Source organism: Heterodontus francisci, chromosome 33 (assembly GCF_036365525.1).
Source record: "Heterodontus francisci isolate sHetFra1 chromosome 33, sHetFra1.hap1, whole genome shotgun sequence".
NCBI classification, from domain to species: domain Eukaryota; kingdom Metazoa; phylum Chordata; class Chondrichthyes; order Heterodontiformes; family Heterodontidae; genus Heterodontus; species Heterodontus francisci.
In genome coordinates, this window is record NC_090403.1 from 45,869,557 (window position 1) to 45,891,484 (window position 21,928).

At 43.2% G+C, this 21,928-nt stretch overlaps 1 protein-coding gene across 3 annotated transcripts in view; it reads right to left on the reverse strand.

Annotated features, from left to right (window-relative positions):
* Window positions 1-21,109, reverse strand: part of LOC137348167 (collagen alpha-1(XVIII) chain-like) — an 80,642-nt gene extending 59,533 nt beyond the window's left edge. For all 3 annotated transcript variants that reach the window (XM_068013461.1, XM_068013460.1, XM_068013459.1), the window contains exons 1-3: window positions 19,911-21,109; window positions 4,396-4,943; window positions 1,248-1,361 (exon numbers count right to left, since the gene is read on the reverse strand). In XM_068013461.1, the coding sequence (XP_067869562.1) occupies window positions 1,248-1,361; window positions 4,396-4,943; window positions 19,911-20,892 (1,644 nt within the window). In that variant the 5' untranslated portion in view covers window positions 20,893-21,109. The remainder of the gene's footprint in view (window positions 1-1,247; window positions 1,362-4,395; window positions 4,944-19,910) is intronic.
* Between the last annotated feature and the right edge of the window lie 819 nt (window positions 21,110-21,928).

Here is a 21,928-nt window from a genome sequence, read left to right on the forward strand (position 1 = left end):
CTATGTGACTGCAGGTTACCCAATGTAACTCACCATTCCTTAGACAAGAGTTGGTCCACTCCAATGGTCATGAGCTGAGTGCTATAGGGATGGCCTGGGGTGGCTCTTCGTCTGATTTCCCCTGTTGCTAGAGAAATTGGTTTCAGCACCACTTCCTCCTGTGGCTTAGCTGTGATCAGGAACTCACCCCTTAGAAACTCACAGGTATGCCAATGACCTGTGCAACAGGGCTACCATCCATATCTAACATTATATTTGTAGTGAGTTTATACTTCTATGGCACTGTTTCAAAGCTCAGTTAGTTTTCACAACTACTTGTATTTATTTAGTGCATTTAACTTAATAAAACACCCCAAGGTGCATCATGGGGGCTTTATAAGACAAGATATAATGCCAAGTCACATAAGGAGATATTAGGCTTGATGACCAAAAGCTTGGTCAAAGAGGTAGGTTCTAAGGAGCCTCTTAAAGGCAGATAGCAAAGTAGAGAGGTGCAGAAGTTGAGGGAGAGAATTGATAGACATGAGGCAATACATGGTTCACCAGTTAAAAATAAAAAGAAAAAGTAATGTGATGCACTTCATATCATTCTACAATTGTGAAATGCTTGCTGTTGTTTGAGGAACAAGTTAATGTTTTTTTAGTGCTAGTTAGGGTGAAGGATAAAGAACAACCAATGCCAGCAACAAGCATTTTGAGGTTAGGTGTAATTCATGTCAGATAGACAGTTAAGGTCCTTCTGCTTTGCTGGGATTTTCGTAAGCTTTAACCTCAACCTCAGGAGGGGGTTACTTGGACAACCACACCAGAGTGAATCTTCCTTTTCTAACACTATTCTGGTGTTGGTTCCACTGTCAGTTCTGTGCCAACTTTTGTCAAAGAGCAGGCTTTCACTCAACCATTCTGGAATGAAGTCAAGATCCATAGCTGGAGGGATAGTGTTTACAAAACAGCAAGATCAAAGAGATAAGTTCAGATGAAGAAATCCCTCCAGCCCATGTGATTTCACCCATCAGGATTATGAACCCAGCCAACTTTCCATTTTAGCATCTATTTCTTAAGTGAGCCCAGTACCCGGACTAAACCATCCTTCTTGGCAATGCATTCCAGCTGTTGATCAACCACCGTTTTAAAAAAAGAACTTTCACATCCCAGAACCAGGCCCTCTTGACCTGCCATCTGGTATATCAGAGAGTATTGTTCTAACCCTCTGCACCACTCAGTCGTGATAATTCTGCAATTCATACCTCTAGGTCATCTTCATCATCACCTTCATTAACCGGGCTATCATCACACTTCATGTATTCCAGCTTCTCTACATCCTCAAGGTTTGATGTGATGGACAAATGCTGAATGGCCCCCTGAGAAAAACAAAAACGTGGCATTAGCGGCAGGACAGACAAGTAAGGATGATGTATGCAGATAAAGTTTAATTGTGTTTGGCCTCAGAGATTCTGGCATTCTTGAATCTGAATTCAGAGTCTGAATTTTAATATCTCATTGGTGAAGAAGGAAGCAATCTGCAAGGGACATTTATGAATGGAATGGACCATCAAGGGAGGCAGTAACGACTGAGTCCTGCAGCAAATTCAAGAGAAAATTGGATAAGTACCTGGCAGAAAATCTGAAAGCAGGGTGTTGTAATGAGAAGCTTTTTATGTTGTCTGAAGCAACATAAATGAGATGCTTGGAATTCAGTTGATTGAAGGTTTATTAACATACTAAGATCTTAAAGAGACATCACTTTTAAAGGCAATCACACAACAGGTTTGAGAGGCATGGTGGGACTAGGACTGGCCAGATGGATCACAGTCTTTTCCAGTTCTGCACATTAAAATCAAAGCATGACAATAAGGGAGTTACAAAAAGACAAAAGTGGGAGCAATTTGCCTTTCAGAAATTTGTTGTTCAACCACAATGACTGTTCTTAAGGAGCATAATTTTTTTAATGGGTACTCTAGTATTTGCCAAACATTTTGTGCTTCAGATCTCTCCTTTGGACACTGTTGAGAAATAAAACATTTCTACAAAAGCCCCAAATTGTAACATTATTGCTGTGCTTATTTTCTAAGTTTGTATCACATTAGACAGCATATTGGATACGGCCACTTTTAAGGAAAATGGTTTGAAAAATGTGAAACATTTATTGTATGTTTGGACCAACCTTGAATGTCCCAGCAGTGTATTATTCCTGCTCCACATCACCACAAGAAGATACAAGTTGTCCTAAATATTTCCTAGAATTTAATTTTCCATTTCCTGAAAGTCTAAACATACAGATTACAAAGTCTTTTGTTTTTGTCTCCTCGGCTATCTTGTAGTTTCCAAAAGTCAAACTTTTAATTTTGATTTCACGTTGTCTGCAAAGCTGAACCTGGAACTAAAAGTTTCGATGATCTCTAACGCAGTGATGGACAGGGCTGTTATTGTTTCTACTGTCATCGTACTTGCAAACCGAATCACTCTCTCAACCTTTAAAATTGATGTAAAACCCAACTGAATGAGCTAGGTAACTGGTAATATACTTGCTTCACACTGCCAGTGTCACTAGTTACAATCCCGTTCCTACCTGATAACCTACCAGCAAATATGAGTTCCAGTATTGCCTGACACCCTATTCCCCCAAGTATGGATGTAGTGATTGTAAGTCTCAGCATTGTTAACATGCCAATTCCTTAGCCAAGCAGGTAAGCTAGTCTCATGGTGACCATGAAACCATTGTCGATTGTTGTAAAAACCCATCTGGTTCACTAATGTCCTTTAGGGAAAGAAATCTGCCGTCCTTACCTGGTCTGGCCTACATGTGACTCCAGACCCACAGCAATGTGGTTGACTCTTAAAAAATGCCACTCAGATGAAGGGCAATTAGGAATGGGCAATAAATGCTGGCCTAGCCAGCGACGCCCACATCCCATAAACGAATATAAAAAAAGCAGACACTATTCTAACATTGCCTGACGCCCCCGATTGCTCAGCCACATTCACTATGAATCTGGGTTCCAGCCTTGTTTTACAAGCCAATCCTCCAGTCCTTTGTGTAATGGGTTTCGTCAGCTTTAAGCTGAATTACTTTATGGGACCCTTTGCAAAACCAGGGGATTCATGGGGGACAGAGTCCACCTCATTCTGGAACAATCATACACAGACATTAACAAAGAAGTGGGGCTCTCTGTAGCTTTAGCAAAAGAGAGTTTAAATATTTAAAATTCTAAAGTAAGACTGACACCATTTTGTAAAATTTCCATCATAAAGGTTTTAAATATATTTTCTCAATCGAATGGGGCCAGTTATAAAACACATTTTGCAAAGCACCCACAAGATTTTGAAATGGCAGCCTCACACCAGAACAATCAGGAGCAGACAAAATAATGAAATAAATTGCACACAGTCTGATAGAAGTGTCACAATAAACTCATAGGTGGGGGGAGGGTCACTTTAACTTTGGCTGATGGATTAAAACGGGTAAAATCAAATTGACCGCCTGTTATCCCTTCTGCCTGATCTTCCTTACCGTTGAGGGCAATAGAAAAATTGTGTGGGAAATAAGGGGTGGACAAGTTAAAATGACCCTCATAGCTTCAGGACAATTTTGCAGTCAGAAGCTCAAGTCCCTCAAGTAATTTCCCTAAGGACTTATGATTTAAAACCATTCCCAGTTAACCAGAAATAACCTCCTTTACAGAATCATAGGTTGGTTACAGCACGGGAGGAGGCCATTCAGCCCATTCAGCCCATGCCAGCTTTCTGCAAGAGGAGCTCAGACCCACTCCCCTGCCCCCTTCCTTTCGCCTTGCGATTGTTTTTTTCCTTCAGTTGCTTATCCAATTTCCTTTTGAAAGCCCCAATTGAGTCGACCTCCACCACACTCTCAGCACATTAAATCGGTGTCCTCTGGTTTCTCTCTATTGACTCTGTGTCTTTTATTTTATTTGTGTAGTAGCTGCTCTTCAACATAAAAATTGTGAAATAGTTAATGTTTTAACTCTGCAGTTAATGATGCCATCCAGCATTCCTCTCTCGGTGATCTCTGGCGGAAGCAATGGAGATGGATTCCAGGCGCTAAGCACCTCTTCCATGATCACATAACCATTGCTCCCGTACTCTCAATCCTTATTAGGATCCCTGAGCAAGACTTCTGAGCTGAAATCATAGGATTTGAGAGAAGTGTCAAATGTCTACTAGCAGCTGGATTGACAGATTATGACGGTTAAATTAATTTAATCTGGCATTCTTAGTCGACAATCTTTTGAATTACAGTATCTATTTATCTAACAATAATACCTTAAACAAGTTAAATACATGAAAAAAAATTATAGATAATCTGCCGATATTTTGAAAACTTTAAACTAGACCTTAAAATCAAATGAACTCTATCTGCACATCAGGAGAACTCACAGTTAATTTGTCCCTGTCTGTTTTTTCAGCATTAGCGATGAATATTTTAGAATCTGGCTCAAACTCCAGAGGCTCCCATGACCTTTTGAACTTAAGTCGCTGGGGTCTCTGGCACTGCTGATGCAGAATCACTGTGTTTCCCTCGACACGGAGCCCAAAACCTGTCCATCGTTTGATCCTGGCTGGCACTTTGAAGGAAACCGCTTTTCTGGACACCTCAGCGTAAGGGGGAGTGTAGTAAAAGTCGATTGTCTGCATGCCATTCTCTATTGGGGACAGCTTAACCCCGAGGGAAATGATCTCCTCCGCAGAATTCACAACAGCAAAGATCACCCCACCCTTCAAATTGGTTTGCTTCAATCTGGCTAGGACAGCAAAATCTTCATAAAATGGGTCTGGAAAGAGGGTTCCAATTGGATGTGGTGTGGGGGTGAAACCCGGGTGAAAATTAAATGCAGTTTCTCCATCCAATGCTTTAACTGTGGATACATATGGAGAGTCTTCCGAAACCAGACGGAGCAGATTGATGTTCTCCTGTGATCCAATGCCTGCAAGGTAAACATGACTTTTAGTGAGGGAACTGTTGACCTGGGGAATGAAGCAGATTTTATGGTTATTGCCCCGAGCAATGCAACGCAATATAGTAAAAGCAGAAGAATAAGAGGTGAGGCTTACAAGTGAGTAGCACGAAACACCATGTTCTAATTTTAAAGGAACGCGGATTAAACAGATCACCTCATAGTTACCTTTCAATTAGTAAAAAAAAATTCACCATTGCCTGTACTGTGGCTTTTTTTATTTCCTTAACCTTCCAATTTCTATATATTTTTTATAGAAACTTCAGACAAACATACAAACATATAAAATAGGAGCGGGAGTAGGCCATTCTGCCCTGCTCTGCCAGTCAATAGATCATGGTGGATCTTCTACGTCAACTCCACATTTCCACATGATCTCCCTATCCCTCAATTCCCTTAGAACCCAAAAATCTATCGCTCTGTACCTTGAATATACTCAACCACTGAGCATCCACAGCTCCCTGGGGTAGAGAATTCCAAAGATTCATAATCCTTTGGGTGAAGACATTTCTCCTCATCTCAGTCCTTAATGGCCGATCCCTTATTCTGAGACAGTGGCCACTAGTTCTTGATTTCCCAGACAGGGGAACCATCTTCCCAGCGTCTACCCTCGCAAGTCCCTTATGAATTTTATATGTTTTGGATAAGATCACCTTTCATTCTTCAAAACTCTAGGGAATACAGGCTCAGCCTACTCAATCTCTCCTAATAGGACAATCCCCTCACCCCAGGAATAAGTCCAGTGAAGCTTCCTTGCACTCCCTCCTGGACAAGTATGTCCTTCCTCAGGTAAGGAGACCAAACCTGTACACAGTACTCCAGGTGTGGCATCACCAAGGCACCCATTTCTTTCATCATGGGCTGCAGTTGGAAAAGTAAACTGCCCTGATCTACCTGGTTCCCGTGGTATTGTAACCCCAATTTCGTGTTGACCTTGCGAGCTGCCGCCATGTTCCTTAGCTCCATTTCTCTACAGCAACTGATATAAATGGAAATAGGCAAACATGTTCTCCCTCCTCCCCACTGCCCACTCATAGGCCGGGAATAGCCCTGCTCTCCTGAATTCGGAACTGGAATATAAAAGCACCTTAACAGTGCACGTTTTCAAACCCATTTGCCACCCAAGTGGTCATGATCTGTGTGGGACAATGAGTGCCAGCAGGTTATCCATTTCTGGAGGGCATGAACACAAGGTCACATGACCTCCACAGACCTACTGTGTACTCTCTATGTTGTTTTTTTCACTTCTGAAGCTGCACTATATGAAGATCTGGCTCTGCAGTTACAACATGTAAGTTAGATTTAAGTTATCCAATTTGGAAAAATGTAATAAAAAGTAATAATATCCCAGACAGCTCAACATGAACAAAAATCAACCTTTTAAAAAAAGGATTCGGATGTGAGCGTCATTGGCAACAACAACAACTTGCATTTATATAGCACTTTTGGCGTAGTTAAACGTCCCAAGTCACTTCACAGGACTGAGTTTCAGACAAAAATTTGACATCGAGCGGCGTAAGGAGATATTAGGACAGGTGACCAAAAAGCTTGGGACAAAGAGGTAGTATCTTAAAGAAAGAGAGAGGAATAGAGAGGTGGAGAGGTTTAGGGAGGGAGTCTATACCTTAGGACCTGGGTAGCTGAAGGCACAGCTGCCAATGGCAATGCGAACATTTATTCCCATTCCCATCCCCATCCCTAGTTGCACTGACACCTGAGTGGCTTCCTGGGTCACCTCAGAAGTCATTTAAGTGGTCTGGGACTGGAGTTACATAGAGGCCAGACCAGGTAAGGACAGCAAGCTTTTCAAAAGCTTTAAAAGCCTATCTGGATAAGATGGAGATTTAGGATTTAAAATACCACATTTCTTTAATGTACTCAGTCAGAGGACAGGACAATGTTCTAAAGTTTACTGGAGGTGTTGCGGTTAATCCCTGCCAATGACCTTGTATAAGGAGATAAACACAGTCTTTGATGTTTGGTTTTCTGTTGTGTACACAGAGCAACATTTTTTACTACAAGAAGAAACCAGATGCATTAGAAAGGGCGACTGCACCAGAGTAAAAAGAATTCTGAAGGGAAAGCTTAGAAAGCTTATTGCTGAACCATTCTGAGCATCTGCCAGTTCATTATGGTTAAAGTTAGATGTATGTGTGTATCTGAGGGCACAATAACTTTGCAATAATACCATTGGTAAAAGGTGGTTTAGTTTTGCACCTCCACTCTGGTCGTAGCGTTAATTAAGGGTTAACCTAATTCCGGAACAAGGCAGAGTAAGATTCCCTGAAGGGAACATTCCAGAAATGTCTGGACAGTCTTTGTGATTATCCTGAATCATTAGCCCATTTTTCTGCTGAAGATTCAATGTGCTGGCTACTAACTGGAGTCTTACCCCAATCTTAGTGTTCAGCTGAATGAAGAAATAAGTCAAGGGTCCTCATTATGCCCAATTTCAAGATGGAAAATTGCAGCAAAGAGGACCAGTTGCAGGCACGATGTCCCATGCCTGCGTTACGGGTGCTGCCATATCGGTAGAGGCAGCTTTGTGGACAAGTATCTGCTTAAGCAAATATTGCTGTTCTTGTCTGAATGGTTAACTGAGATGTGGTGCTGAAATTTTCAAGTTGGCCTTTCCATCTGAAGGCTTCTAAAGGTCCTGAATCAAGCACGATTTTTTTTCAACAAACCAACCAAGTATTTATCTGGGCACAGCAGGGCCTATAAACTGGAAACAAAAGTGAATTCAAGGGGAAATCTGGCAATAACAAGAAGTTAGTTGACATTAAAGAAACTGAATGAGTCACAATAATAATCCATGTCTTGAAAGTGCAAGAAGAGGCAAAACTGATAACAGTCCCAGATAGTTTGTCTGGCTCAAATGATTAGGAAGAAAATGAAGATAAAAGAGAGACAGGAGCCAGACGCTACATCCCAGATCACAAGATGAATATTGAGATAGAAAACGATTTGGCCTAGATTGGCTCATCCATCCAGGAAAACCTCCACACTTCTCCAGACCACATTCCCATCAGATTGTTGGTTAAATAAATGCAACTATACCTCCAATGATTGATCACTCACTACACAAACTCGTTTCCTGATTTCAGATAAATTTTACCTTTAACCAATTTGAAGCTATTTGTCTCTTCATCCTAATGTGATTTATGGTGCAGCTGAGCCTCAGATTCACATTCTATACTGTTTAATATGTTATGTCTTCCTCTAAGGTCCCCTCTCAGTGGCCACCTTTAAAAACTAAGCTCACCTCCTGATACTAGTGGCAAATCGCATGCCTCTCCTTTATACCACCTCCAGAGTTTAAATGTTTCTCTTGTATCTTTATGACGAACACGGTACTCTGACCACAGCACTCTATAGATTTAACATGGCATCCTCTAATTTATTCTCCACTGATTTAAAATTACATTGTTGATTACTGCTCTGCTTACTGTTAAATACAAAGTATTGGTGGTGTCCCCACAATAAGGAGGGGGAAAATCATTAAATCCCCAACACTATTGAGCAACCTCTGGGAGGAGTGTATACTGTAAGTGTCAGATGAAAACATCAAATAGCCTGCTCTCACATGTACTCTGTAGTATGTGCCTGGATGAGTGAAGTTCCTCCAACACTCAAGAAGCTCAACACCATCCAGAACAAAGCAGCCCACATGATTGGCACTCCATCCATGCACACTGGCAGCAGTGTGTACCATCTAAGAGATGCACTGCAGCAACTTGCCAAGCCTCCTTCGACAGCACCTTCCAAACCTGCGACCTCTACCACCTAGAAGGACAAAGGCAGCGGATGCGTGGGAACACCGCCACCTGCATGCCCCCTCCAAGCCACACACCATCCTGGCTGGGAACTATATCGCCGTTCCTTCACTGTCGTTGGGTCAAAATCCTGGAACCCCCTTCCTAACAGCACTGTGGGTGTACCCGCACCAGATGGACTGCAACAATTCAAGAAGGCGGTTCACCACCACCTCCTCAAAGGCAATTATGGATGGGCAATAAATGCTGGCCTAGCCAACGACAAACAATAAATAAATAATGACCACTTGTGCGTGGTAGGCCCGCCATGGATCCATACTCTGGAGAATTGCTTCAGCGCATTAAGCTAACCCTCTTAGGTTTCTTTCAACTTCACCCCGAGCTAGTTCAACATAATTCATGGAGTAAAAATATTGCTCATTTCAACTTGCAACACATTGCATGTTCTGTTTCCTCCTAGCTAAGTTATTTTCTTTGGGATTCTTTCATTTTGTGTTGCTTGCAAATTCCATCCCTGTTTTAAGTCAGCTTAGCTCAGTGATAGCATTTTCATATCTGAGCCAGAAGCTTCTGGGTTCAAGTCTCACTTGAATGCACGATCTAGACTGATAGTTCAGTGCTGCCTTTTGGATCAATGAGGCTGTCTGCCTGTTCAGGTGGATGTGGAACGGCACTTTTACAGGTAAAACATGGAGTTCTCCTGGTGTTCTAGACAAAATTGACCCCTCAAGCAATAGCACCAAAACAGAATAACTCATCATTTATCGTATTTGCTGTTTCTAGGTTCTTACGGTACAGTTGTTTGCTTACATACGATCACAGGCACCCACTCATCCTCCAGCACCTGTAGGAATACTGGGATTGATACCCTGACAATAATATTCATCAAAGGCACCAGGTGAACCATTAACCCTTCACATTAACGCCTCATGAAAGAACAGGTCCTGAGCAAGAAAGTCGAAGGCTTTAGGGGAGGAAGGAAAGGGAGGAAATTGGGGATAAAAATCTGTTATTTTTAGTTTTCATTTGTGAGAGGCCAGCACAGGTGTTTGCTGGGAAGGACCAGAGAGTTCGAAATGCTGAGGAAAGCACAGAAAAAAATCCTGTCTATGCCGCGGAGTGGGTGATGTCTAAATTTGTCTGAAAAAACTGTCTTGCACCAACCAGTTCACCTTTACATTACTAACTTCCTATCAGGATTCACACAAGCTACTGGGTGAATGAGTTAACCCCTATTTGCCAATTATCAAAGAAGTTAGACAACAAAATCGTGAACCATCAAAGGTAGCAGCACTTAAACATTGAATGTGCAAATAATTAGTCAATGGGGTTAATTATGAAATAAATAAGAGGTTACAAAGGAAATTCAGTTATGTCATAGTAATTCAGTATTAACCTCTTGCTAATTATAAATTTACAGTTGAGATTATATAAATTGGTGAGATTCATTTAGCGTTAAACTCCTTAAATAGCTTTAGACAGCCAGTGTATGGAAAGTCTATACTCTTGTAGTTAGCAATATTTCCAGGATTTGGGAAGCCTCATCCTTATGTGTGGATGAACTGGTCTCTTTGTCTTTCTCGAGGAGGATGCTGTTCGCCTCCTGACAGGTCAGAGTGATAAACCTCTCTCTGTAGAGGTGCCGTCCATTCTCTCTTGGCCCTCTGCTCCTGCACAGGTAGCTATATCTGAATACATCTAATTCTCACCTCCCTTGATCTCAGGGGAACTTGTACATCTAAGTGACACACTCACAGCTACCTGGTATAGTTGTATAACCTTAACTTCTGTAACTTCCTCTGCCAAGATGCACTTCTGATTTTACCAGGCAAAAAACTCCTACACCTTCTACAAAACCACTGACAGAACAAGAACTAGAAGTAAACTGAGGACTGAAAACTGAAGACTGGGAATTCAAAAACATTATCTTATCAATCCCTAATCTCCAAAGAGACCTCCTCAACTCTGTTGACAACTTTGAGTGGCACATGTGGACTGGGAGGAAGGTTTGGGACATGGGTCACTCTTAGCCACTCTAGCATACTACATAATAGGATGATTTTTTTGTTTAAAGCATTAGCAGAAACCTGAAAGAAAGTGAACCACTAGTTTCTCCTCTCAGGAACAGTGTGAAATGGGTGCAAATGGAGAAAAGGAAAGACAGAAAATACAAAATAACATGGGGAAGAAGATCCTCGTGATATAATGAATGTGAATCAATAAATGTGTTTATAAAGATCTTGTGCAACTTGAAACTGTAATAACTTAGGGTAACACATGCTAGAAACAAACTGTAAACAGCATATCAAAGCATAATTAATAAGGTTCTAACACAATAGAGAACAAATTTCTAGGCTTCAACATAACCGCCATCTTATATAACATTGTTCAATCCAATTTTCCAGTGGTTCACCTTTTCTTCAACTGTCACCATTTTCAATCAGTTTCAACATCATTAACATGGCAAGATTAACACCATTAACATTAAAAAACTTGATGAATTGTGCTTTCATACAGCATTTACAGTTAGCATCTATCATGTCCACCTCCACATTTATTAAAGTATAATGTTGCACAAGGATTTCATAAACACTCTGTACATCATAATGGGGAGATCTGTTGGAACTCCTACTCAGATATTGTCATTTCAGATATAATATTATAATGTTAGATCGCGAAGAGCACATCAACAAATAGAATTTTTATTCTCTGTAGGACTGCTTCCATTAAGGAGCCTCTGCTAATGCTCTCAATGGCTCAGTGATTAGATGAACTCTGTAGCCAGCTACACTTCTTAGAGATCAGAACGGACCCAGGTTCAAGGAGGAGGGACATTATCGGTGTTACAACTAATTGCAGTGTCCCTGGAGGAAAGAAAGAAAGAAATGGTCCTGAGTTCCCAATCCTAGTCACTCGCTCTGTGAATCGCAGGCATTAGGAAAATAGTAAAAGAGTAATTAATGCATTATAGACATTTAACCAGATCAGGAGTGTTGAAATGTTGTTACCCAGTGACTGTGTTGAAACTCCATACAGATGATTTCTTGTGACACTTCCAGCCAGCAGTCTAGGTTGGATTCAAACCAAGGCTGAATTGGTCAGCTGCATCACAAAACTCTGACTGATTTACCACAAACCACTGACACTGAATTGGACAGTGTCGGAGCGCCCTCCTCTGCGGTTGACCCCCATACTACACCTGACCACCATGGAAGGGTGCAAAAGCACCACATTCTTTAAGCACCACCATCCCTCAGACTGAGGAGCAGCAACCAAAAAAGTCCCAAAAAATTAATGAAAATCACTAACGCTGCTATAATACCAATGGTCAGTTTTTAAAAAAAATGAAAACCATTAACAAAATGAATTACAAAGTGCACCATCTCTTGACCTCTCAAAGCTCCCATATTGTTTCCTGGGAGATATGCCAGCAGGCTGCAAGCAAACCTTCGACGCAAAGAATCTTGTTTCCTGGAGAGCATTTCTAACAGTAATAGGCTCAATAGACAGACTATCGTATACATGTTACTTCCCTGATTACTGTACTGACTGGATTACACAATCATTCCCATTGTTGGAAAAAGCAACAAGTAAAATTTTTTTTTTCAACAGAAGCAGAATCCTTGAGATATTTAAGGAAAACAAGACTAAGTTAATGGAATACCTATATTTATCTCTCCGTGTCATTTTTTCCCCATTTTGAAGGCATCTACCACCAGCATCCCTCCAGTACTTACCCAAAATGACCTTTGTTCATGTTTGAGCCTGGAACAGTGAACATCAGATGACTATTAAGCCACTGAGGCATCACAGCCAAGTCTAATCTTCTCCTCAATGGACGTACACACAGTGCATTTTTCCAGCAATGAACATTGGATTTCAGGAACGCTGGCTGAATTTGCCCTCCCCAGCCCAGGCGCATTGACCTGAAGTCTGGCATCCCACCCACTTGCAATTGTGTTCTGCCTGTTTTTTCCCTATCTTTGCACAATTAGAATTTTAATCCTGATCTTGACAAAAGAGATATAGAAATCTCTGTACCTTGTACATTGCTCCTGCCAACTGTCTTCGCAGAAGTTTGAATTAACTCCACGTCATCTTTTCTTACAGCCGAAGAGGCTGTGGTCACTTGGGGCTGTTCAGTTGACGGAGTGGTTGGCGAGGTGCCATCCTCAGATGGGCCCCACCACCACGATCTTGCCGGATGGAAGAGGCCACAGAGAAGCAAGAAACCCAAGAGACCCATCGTAGGGTCAAGGCTCCCTTTAGGGAGGATTTGAAACTGGAACGTTACCGCTTAAAAAACTTGCTGGGGATCACTCAGACGAGTCCGTGTCAGCCTATTCTTCACGACATACTCTTGCTAATGTGGCTCAAGCTGGGAATGCTTTCTGATGTCAGCAGCAAATTCAGATTCGCCTTGCAAACATTTTGTTATCGTCCCCAAGTCCTGATAACTTGTCAAGGATGACTGTCTGGCTCACTCCCAACAACATCGCAGCAGTTTGCTCTGTTTAAGAAGCTTGTTGGCGGTGTGCAGTCAGAGAGGAAGTAAGCCCATGATCACCCCTACCCCATTAGTTTATTTGACGCTTATCATTATTTATATATAAAATCCACTTCATAATAAGATGACGCACATTGACAGTAGATTTTACAAGGAGGATGGTGACGTGGTGGTAATGTTACTGGACTAGTAATCCAGAGGCCCTGACTAATATAGTGGGGACATAGGTTCCAATCCCATCTCGGCAGCTAAGGAATTTAAATTCAATTAATTCATTCATTCATCTGGAATTAAAAGATAGCCTCACTAATGGTAACCATGAAACTACCGGATTGCCATAAAAACCCATCTGGTTCACTAATGCCCTTTAGGGAAGGAAATGTGCCATCATTATCCTGACCATGTGACTCCAAACCCACCACAATGTGGTTGACTCTTAACTGGATTCAGAAATGGCTGAGCAAGCTACTCTCATTTGTAACAAACTGCTACAAAAAAGTTGAAAAGGAATAAAACCAGAGGGATCTCTGGTTTTAAAATAAAACCAAAGAGATGCAGTGGTTTTTGTCGAGGTTCATCCCAAGCAGCTCTGTAACACAGGAGTCTGTGCTCTACGGGCTGTTCCCAGGGACACACACCAAGACAAACATCAACTGCTGCTGGAGGACTATCAATTCGGTGAAAGACGCCCTTTGGTCTGCCCGAAACTTGCTGGTCTTCCAGCACAAAAAGTTGTCCACCACCAAATGTTGCAGACTGGCACATTCCAAGGTCCAGGACTACGTGCTGAGGGACGCACTAAAGCTTGGGGCAGCCGCAGCGAAGGCTCAATGGGGAAAGACCACAGTGTAAGGTCCCCCCACCAAGCTGAACAGAGGGGCTGGATCCATGGAAAACCCCTCGAACTGTATCGGAAAAATTTTCATTTGCTGTAAAATGTAAAAATGTTAATGGAATGACAAATGAAATGGAAGGATTGTGAGGCAACTCATGATTGTATTGAAGGAAACTGATCTCCCTTGCAATGTTTGTATTTTTTGGTGCTGTTTGAAACTGTTTGGCAATGTATTTTTTACAGATTTTTATGAATAAAGTATATTTTGGAAATATTAAAAAAAATAAAACCAGAGGAATCACTCAGCACCAGAAACGTGTGTAGAGCCCCAGTACGCAAACACCAAGTGTCACTATGTGCTGAGGTTCGATCTGTCCCCGGTGTTGCGAAGGATGGGCCTGGTCACATTGCCGCGGAACGCTCCATCCAGTTGGACTGTGCCGTACCACCTATCCTTCGTGGGAAAGTTTCTGCAGGAAAACACCTATGACCACCAATCCATCAGGCAGTGGTCTGCACGGAATGTCCTCAAGGCCCTACAGGAAAAGGAGATGGTGGATCCGGTCAGATGGTTTCATGAGCAGACCGCCAAAGTCATTTGGCAGAATGCCTCATCACCAGAACTTTCAAACAAGCACCAAGACGTAGCTTGGCTGATGGTGAGAAGGGCCCTCCCCGTCAGATCCTTCCTGCATGCCCGGAGTCTCACCCGCTCCGCATGCTGCCCTCGAGGTGGCTGTGGTGAAGAAACAGTTGCCCACCTCCTCCTGGAATGTGTCTTTGCAAAGCAGGTGTGGAAAGAGATGCAGTGGTTTTTGTCGAGGTTCATCCCAAGCAGCTCCGTAACACAGGAGTCTGTGCTCTACGGGCTGTTCCCAGGGACGCACACTGAAATAAACATCAACTGCTGCTGGAGGACCATCAATTCAGTGAAAGACGCTCTTTGGTCTGCCTGAAACTTGCTGGTGTTCCAGTGCAAAGAGTTGTCCACGACCAAGTGTTGCAGACTGGCATATTTCAAGGACCAGGACCAAGTGCTGAGGAACGCACTAAAGCTTGGGGCAGCCACTGCAAAGGCTCAATGGGAAAGAAACCACTGTGTAAGGTCCTCCCACCAAGCTGAACTGAGGGCCTGGATCCATGGGAAACCCCTCGGCTAAATATGGTTTTGCTGTAAAATGTACATGGCATACAAAATGGAATGGAAGGGTTGTGAGGCAACTCACTCCTGTATCGAAGAAAACTGATTTTCCTTTGCACTCTTTGTAATGTCAACTTGGTGCTGTTTTGAACTGTTTTGTAATGCATTTTTTACAGATTTTTATGAATAAAGTGTATTTTGGAAAAAAAAAATAAAACCAGATGTATCATTCAGCACCAGAAACAACCAATGGCAAAACCTGCCCAGTTGATCCTGCAAAGTTCTCCTTATGAATATCTGAGGCCTCGTGCCAAAATTGGGAAAGCTGTCCCACAGACTAGTCAAGCAACAACCTGACATAGTCATACTTATGGAATCATAACGTACAGACAATGTCCCAGATTCCTCCATCACCATCCATGGGTATGTCCTGTCCCACGAGAGGTGGCGGCACAGTGGTATACAGTTGGGTGGGAGTTGCCCTGGGAGTCCTCAAAATTGACTCCAGACCCCATGAAATCTCATGGCATCAGGTCAAACATGAGCAAGGAAACCTCCTGCTGATTACCACCTATCGCGCCCCTCATGATGAATCAGTACTCCTCCACTTGGAAGAAGCACTGAACGTAGCAAAACACAGAATGTACTCTGGGAGGGGGACTTCAATGCCCAGAGTTGCCTGGTAGCACCACTGCTGCCCGAGTCCTGAAGGACATACCTGTCAGACTGAACCTGTGGCAGGTGATGAGGAAACCAACAAGAGGGAAAAACCTCCTTGACCTCACCCTCACCAATCTATCTGTGGCAGATGAATCTATCCAAGACAGTCTTGGTAGGAGTGACCACTGCACAGTCCTTGTGAAGACAAGTCCCATCTTCCAACTGAGGATACAGTCCATCGTGTTGTGTGTGTGTTCTCTCTCTTCTCTTTGGCCTCCTTGTCTCGAGAGACAATGGGTAAGCGCCTGGAGGTGGTCAGTGGTTTGTGAAGCAGCGCCTGGAGTGACTATAAAGGCCAATTCTAGAGTGACAGACTCTTCCACAGGCGCTGCAGTAAAAATTGGTTGTCGGGGCTGTTACACAGTTGGCTCTCCCCTTGCGCTTCTGTCTTTTTTCCTGCCAACTGCTAAGTCTCTTCGACTCGCCACACTTTAGCACCGCCTTTATAGCTGCCCGCCAGCTCTGGTGATCACTGGCAACGGACTCCCACAACTTGTGGTCAATGTCACAGGACTTCATGTCGCATTTGCAGACATTTTTAAAGCGGAGACATGGACGGCCGGTGGGTCTGATACCAGTGGCGAGCTCGCTGTACAATGTGTCCTTGGGGATCCTGCCATCTTCCATGCGGCTCACATGGCCAAGCTATCTCAAGCACCACTGACTCAGTAGGGTGTATATGCTGGGGCTGTTGGCTGCCTCGAGGACTTCTGCATTGGAGATACGGTCCTGCCACCTGATGCCAAGGATTCTCCAGAGGCAGCGAAGATGGAATGAGTTGAGATGTCACTCTTGGCTGACATACGTTGTCCAGGCCTCGCTGCCATAGAGCAAGGTACTGAGGACACAGGCTTGATGCACTCGGACTTTTGTGTTCCGTGTCAGTGCGCCATTTTCCCACACCCTCTTGGCCAGTCTGGACATAGCAGCGGACGCCTTTCCCATGCACTTGTTGATTTCTGCATCAAGAGACAGGTTACTGATGATAGCTGAGCCTAGGTAGGTGAACACTTGAACCACTTCCAGAGTGTGGTCGTTAATGGATCATTTCTGATGTCCTTTTCTTTTCTTGAGGCTGATGGTTAGGCCATGTTATGCCATGATGTGTGCATTATGACTGTGCTAAATGGGATAAATTCAGGACAGATCTCGCAGCTCAAAACTGGGCATCCATGAGGCACTGTGGGCCATCAGCAGCTGCAGATTTGTATTCAACCACAATCTGTAACCTCATGTCCAGTAAACCCCTCACTCTACCATTATCAACAAGCCAGGGGATTAACCCTGGTTCAATGAAGAGTGCAGGAGAGCATGCCGGGAGCACCACCAGGCATACCTAAAAATGAGGTGCCAACCTGGTAAAGCTACAACATAGGACTATGTGCATGCCAAAACAGCAGAAGCAGCATGTGATAGACAGAGCTAAGCAATCCCACAACCAATGGATCAGATCAAAGTTCTGCAGTCATATCACATCCAGTCATGAATGGTGGTGGACAATTAAACAACTAACTGGAGGAGGTGGCTCCATAAATATCCCCATCCTCAATGATGGGAGAGCCGAACACATCAGTGCAAAAGACAAGGCTGAAGCATTTGCAACCATCTGTAGCCAGAAGTGCCGAGTGGATGATCCATTTTGGCCTCATCCTGAGGTCTCCAGCATCACAGATGCCAGTCTTCAGCCAATTCGATTCACTCTGACAATATTCCGGCAATAGTACTGAAGACCTGTTCTCCGGAACTTGCCGCGCCCCTAGCCAAGCTGTTCCAATACAGCTACAACATTGGCATCTACCTGACAACGCAGAAAATTGCCCAGGTATGTCCTGTACACAAAAAACAGGACAAATCCAATCCAGCCAATTACCACCCCATCAGTCTACTCTCAATCATCAACAAAGTGATGGAAGGTGTCGTCGACAGTGCAATCAAGCGGCAATTATTCAGCAATAACCTGCTCACTGACACTCAGTTTGGGTACCGCAGGGGCCTCTCAACTCCTCACCTTATTACAACCTTTGTCCAAACATGGACAAAAGAGATGAAATTCAGAGGTGAGGTGAGAGTGACTGCTCTTGACATCAAGGCAGCATTTGATTGAGTGTGACATCAAAGAGCCCTAGCAAAACTGAAGTCAATGGGAATCGAGGGAAATCTCTCAACTGGTTGGAGTCATATCTGGCACAAAGGAAGATGTTTGCAGTTGTTGGAGGCCAAACATTTCAGCCACAGGACATTGCTGCAGGAGCTCCTCAGGGTAGTGTCTGAGGCCTAACCATCTTCAGCTGCTTCATCAGTGATCTTCCCTCCATCATAAGGTTAGAAATAGGGATGTTTGCTGATGATTGCACAGTGTTCAGTACCATTCGCGACTCCTCAGATACTGAAGAAGGCGTGTCCACACGCAGCAAGACCTGGCTAACATTCCCGCTTGGGCTGACAAGTATCATTCATGCCACACAAGTGCCGGGCAGATATAAGAATGGTAACAGTTTGGAAAATAATAATTTGATGTTCAGTCGTGGAAAAAAAGACTTACATTTTGCACCTATCACGATCACCAGACGTCTCAAAGTGTTTTACAGCCAATTAAGTACTTTTGAAGTGTAGTCACTGTTGTAATGTAAGAAACACCAATTTGCACACAGCAAGCTCCCAAAAACAACAATGTGATAATGACCAGATAATCTGCGTTTTCCTGATGTTAATTGAGGGATAAATATTGACCAGGACACTGAGGAGAACTCCCCTGCTCTTCTTCAAAATAATGCCATGGGATCTTTTACATTCACCTGAAAGAGCAGACGGGGCATCAGTTCAACAGCTCATCAAAATGACAGCATCTCTGACAGTGCAACATAGAAAAAAATAGGAGCAGGAGTAGGCCATTTAGCCCTCCGAGTCTGCTCTGCCATTCAATATGATCATGGCTGATCATCCAAACTCAGTAACCTGTTCCCGCTTTCTCCCTGTATCCCTTGATCCCATTAGCCCTAAGAACTATATCTAACTCTTTCTTGGATATATTTAATGATTTGGCCTCAACTGCTTTCCGTGGTAGAAAATTCCACAGGTTCACCACTCTCTGGGTGAAGAAATCTCTCCTCATCTCAGTCCTAAATGGCTTACCCCTTATCCTTAGACCGTGACCCCTGGTCCTGGACTCCCGCGCCATCGGGAACATCCTTCCTGTATCTAGTCTGTCCAACCCTGTTAGAATTTTGTAGGTTTCTATGAGATCCCCTCTCATTCTTCTAAACTCTAGTGAATACTCTACCCCATTGTAGATTTGTAGATTGTATCATTGTAGTTTTTTTTGCACTTAGGCTCTGGAGTGGAACTTAAACCCACACAACCTTCTAACTCAGCAGCAAGAGTGTTCCATCTGAGCCACAACCTGCTGTGATCCAGAGAGAAATGAAAAGAGTTGTTAAATAATTGGCACTTAGCCTCATCCAGCTAAAGTTCTGTCTGCCAAATAACGGTCTCATCTTTGTAATAATGTTAAGTTTGTAAATTAGAGCTACAGCTGCAGAGGAAAATAGATAAGAGTGGGTAAGGGAAGAAAAGAAATAGACAGTTCACAATGAAAGGATCAAGAGCAGGTAAGAGGCCAAAGGAAAATGTCCAGGTGAATAAAGAAGACGGGACACAAGAAAAGAGGTCAGATTCATTGGGAGTTGGGTGGGGTGGCGGGGTGAATGTGGGGTTTGGGGCATGACCTCCTGGCTGCAAAACAAGGCACCGAAAGGGAGGAGTAAGAGGTTAACATCATGTCAAGAATAATGTCATATGTTCTGTTTTCTGCAGTATCCCGGGAAAAGTTAAAATTCCTGTTCAGCCCAATAATATCAAAATAGAATGATCCAAACAGAAAGCAGCTTGCTGCATCTGGAGTAAAGAAAGTGGACAAGAAAGGGGGAAAAGAGAAAGGTTTGTGTGATATATCACTGACCTGGTAGAGTTGATGCTTTATCTCTTGGTGCTGGGTTTGTGACATTTCCAGTTAATGGTGAAACAGAGCTGAGAGATTCAAGTTCCACTTTTTCTTTCTCTTCTTCACTTCTCAAATCATGATCACTTTCTTCTTTGCTCATATCATCTTTGGTGTACTTGGGAATCTTTAAGGTCCCAGGGATGTGCTGGGTGGTTTTTGTCACAGAGTTGGTGAAGAATATGGTAGGTTCAGTAACTCTACCAATTTGCTCCACAGTTATAGTAATGTCTGCAGGTTGAGTTGCTACAATTTCTGCGGGTTGCGTTGTTCCAATATCTGCAGGTTGCGTTGCTGCAATTTCTGCAGGTTCCGTTGCTGCAATTTCTGCGGGTTGAGTTTTTCCAATTTCTATGAGTTGAGTTGTTCCAATTTCTGCGGGTTGCATTGCTGCAGTTTCTGCGGGTTGCGTTGCTGCAGTTTCTGTGGGTTGCATTGTTCCAATATCTGCAGGTTGTGTTGCTGCAATATCTGTGGGTTGAGTTGCTGCACTTTCTGTGGGTTGAGTTGCTGCAATTTCTGCGGGTTGCGTTGCTGCAGTTTCTGTGGGTTGCATTGCTGCAGTTTCTGTGGGTTGCGTTGTTCCAATATCTGCAGGTTGCATTGCTGCAATATCTGTGGGTTGCGTTGCTACACTTTCTGTGGGTTGAGTTGCTGCAATTTCTGCGAGTTGCATTGCTGCAATTTCTGTGGGTTGCATTGCTGTAATTTCTGCGGGTTGCGTTGCTGCAATTTCTGCGGGTTGCGTTGCTGCAATTTCTGCGGGTTGCATTGCTGCAATTTCTGCGGGTTGCGTTGTTGCAATTTCTGTGGGTCGAGTTGTTGTAGTTGTTGCCTTATTTCCACCCTGAAATATTCCATCCCACCACCACTGGGAGCTTCCCAGAGATAGCAAAGCACACAGCACAAGAAAATGCAAGGCTTTTGAGAGCCCCAAAGCCATTCCTAAATTTCAAATGATGCTTCAGAAATAAACAAGGTAGGTCCAAACTACAAATTCAGTCTCCTCTTCACGCACATATACTTGTAACCAGGTTGAAAGGAAGATCGGGGGACCTTGTTGAGGGACGTCTGTCACAATTTTGATTCAAATTGAGCCACTAGTTTGTGCCGAATAGATTAACCTTTGATACTTGAAACCTGAGTGTTTAGACACACCCTTTCACTATCAGTTTTGTACTCTTGAGCAGATTAGCTGGTGTTTACTCGGACCAATGACAGAAATCTTGGACAGCCTGAATTTGAGTTTTAATTGGTTGTGCAAAACAGGAAAAACCATTATTGCAATTTGGATATTCTGGTTGGACATGCTTCCCAATCACTGCCAAGCGGTTCAAAGAGTTTGTTTATTAACCATTTGCAAGTACAGGAATTCTACAGAAACGCAAACATAAAATCACTGACCTACCAGACACTGCTTTTAGAGATAAAAGCAAAATACTGCCGATACTGGAAATCTGAAATAAGAACAGAAAATGCTGGAAATACTCAGCAGGTCTGGCAGCATCTGTGGAGAGAGAAACAGAGTTAACGTTTCAGGTCGTGACCTTTAAAGAGAGCTGGCAAAAGCTAGAAACATAGAAATGCTAGAAATGCTCAGTCCGCAAGCATGACCCCGAGCTTCCGGTTGCTTGCCATTTTAATTCAACACCCTGCTCTCACGCCCACATTCCTGTCCTCAGCCTGCTGCAGTGTTCCAGTGAACCTCAACGCAAACTCAAGGAACTGCACCTCATCTTGAGATTACGCATTGAGTCCAACCATTTCAGACCATGATTGCCATTTTGATTGTTTTTTTTTAACCATGTACCAGTCTTTAACTTGTTTTTTTTTTGCTTTCAGATAGAATTGTTCATCATTCTGCCATTAACACTCTCTATGGACAAATGCTTTGTCTTTTACTATGGCTATTACTACTCCCTTTGCTTTTTATTCCATGACATCTTTATTATATAATTTCTCCTGCCCTCCGCCCTATC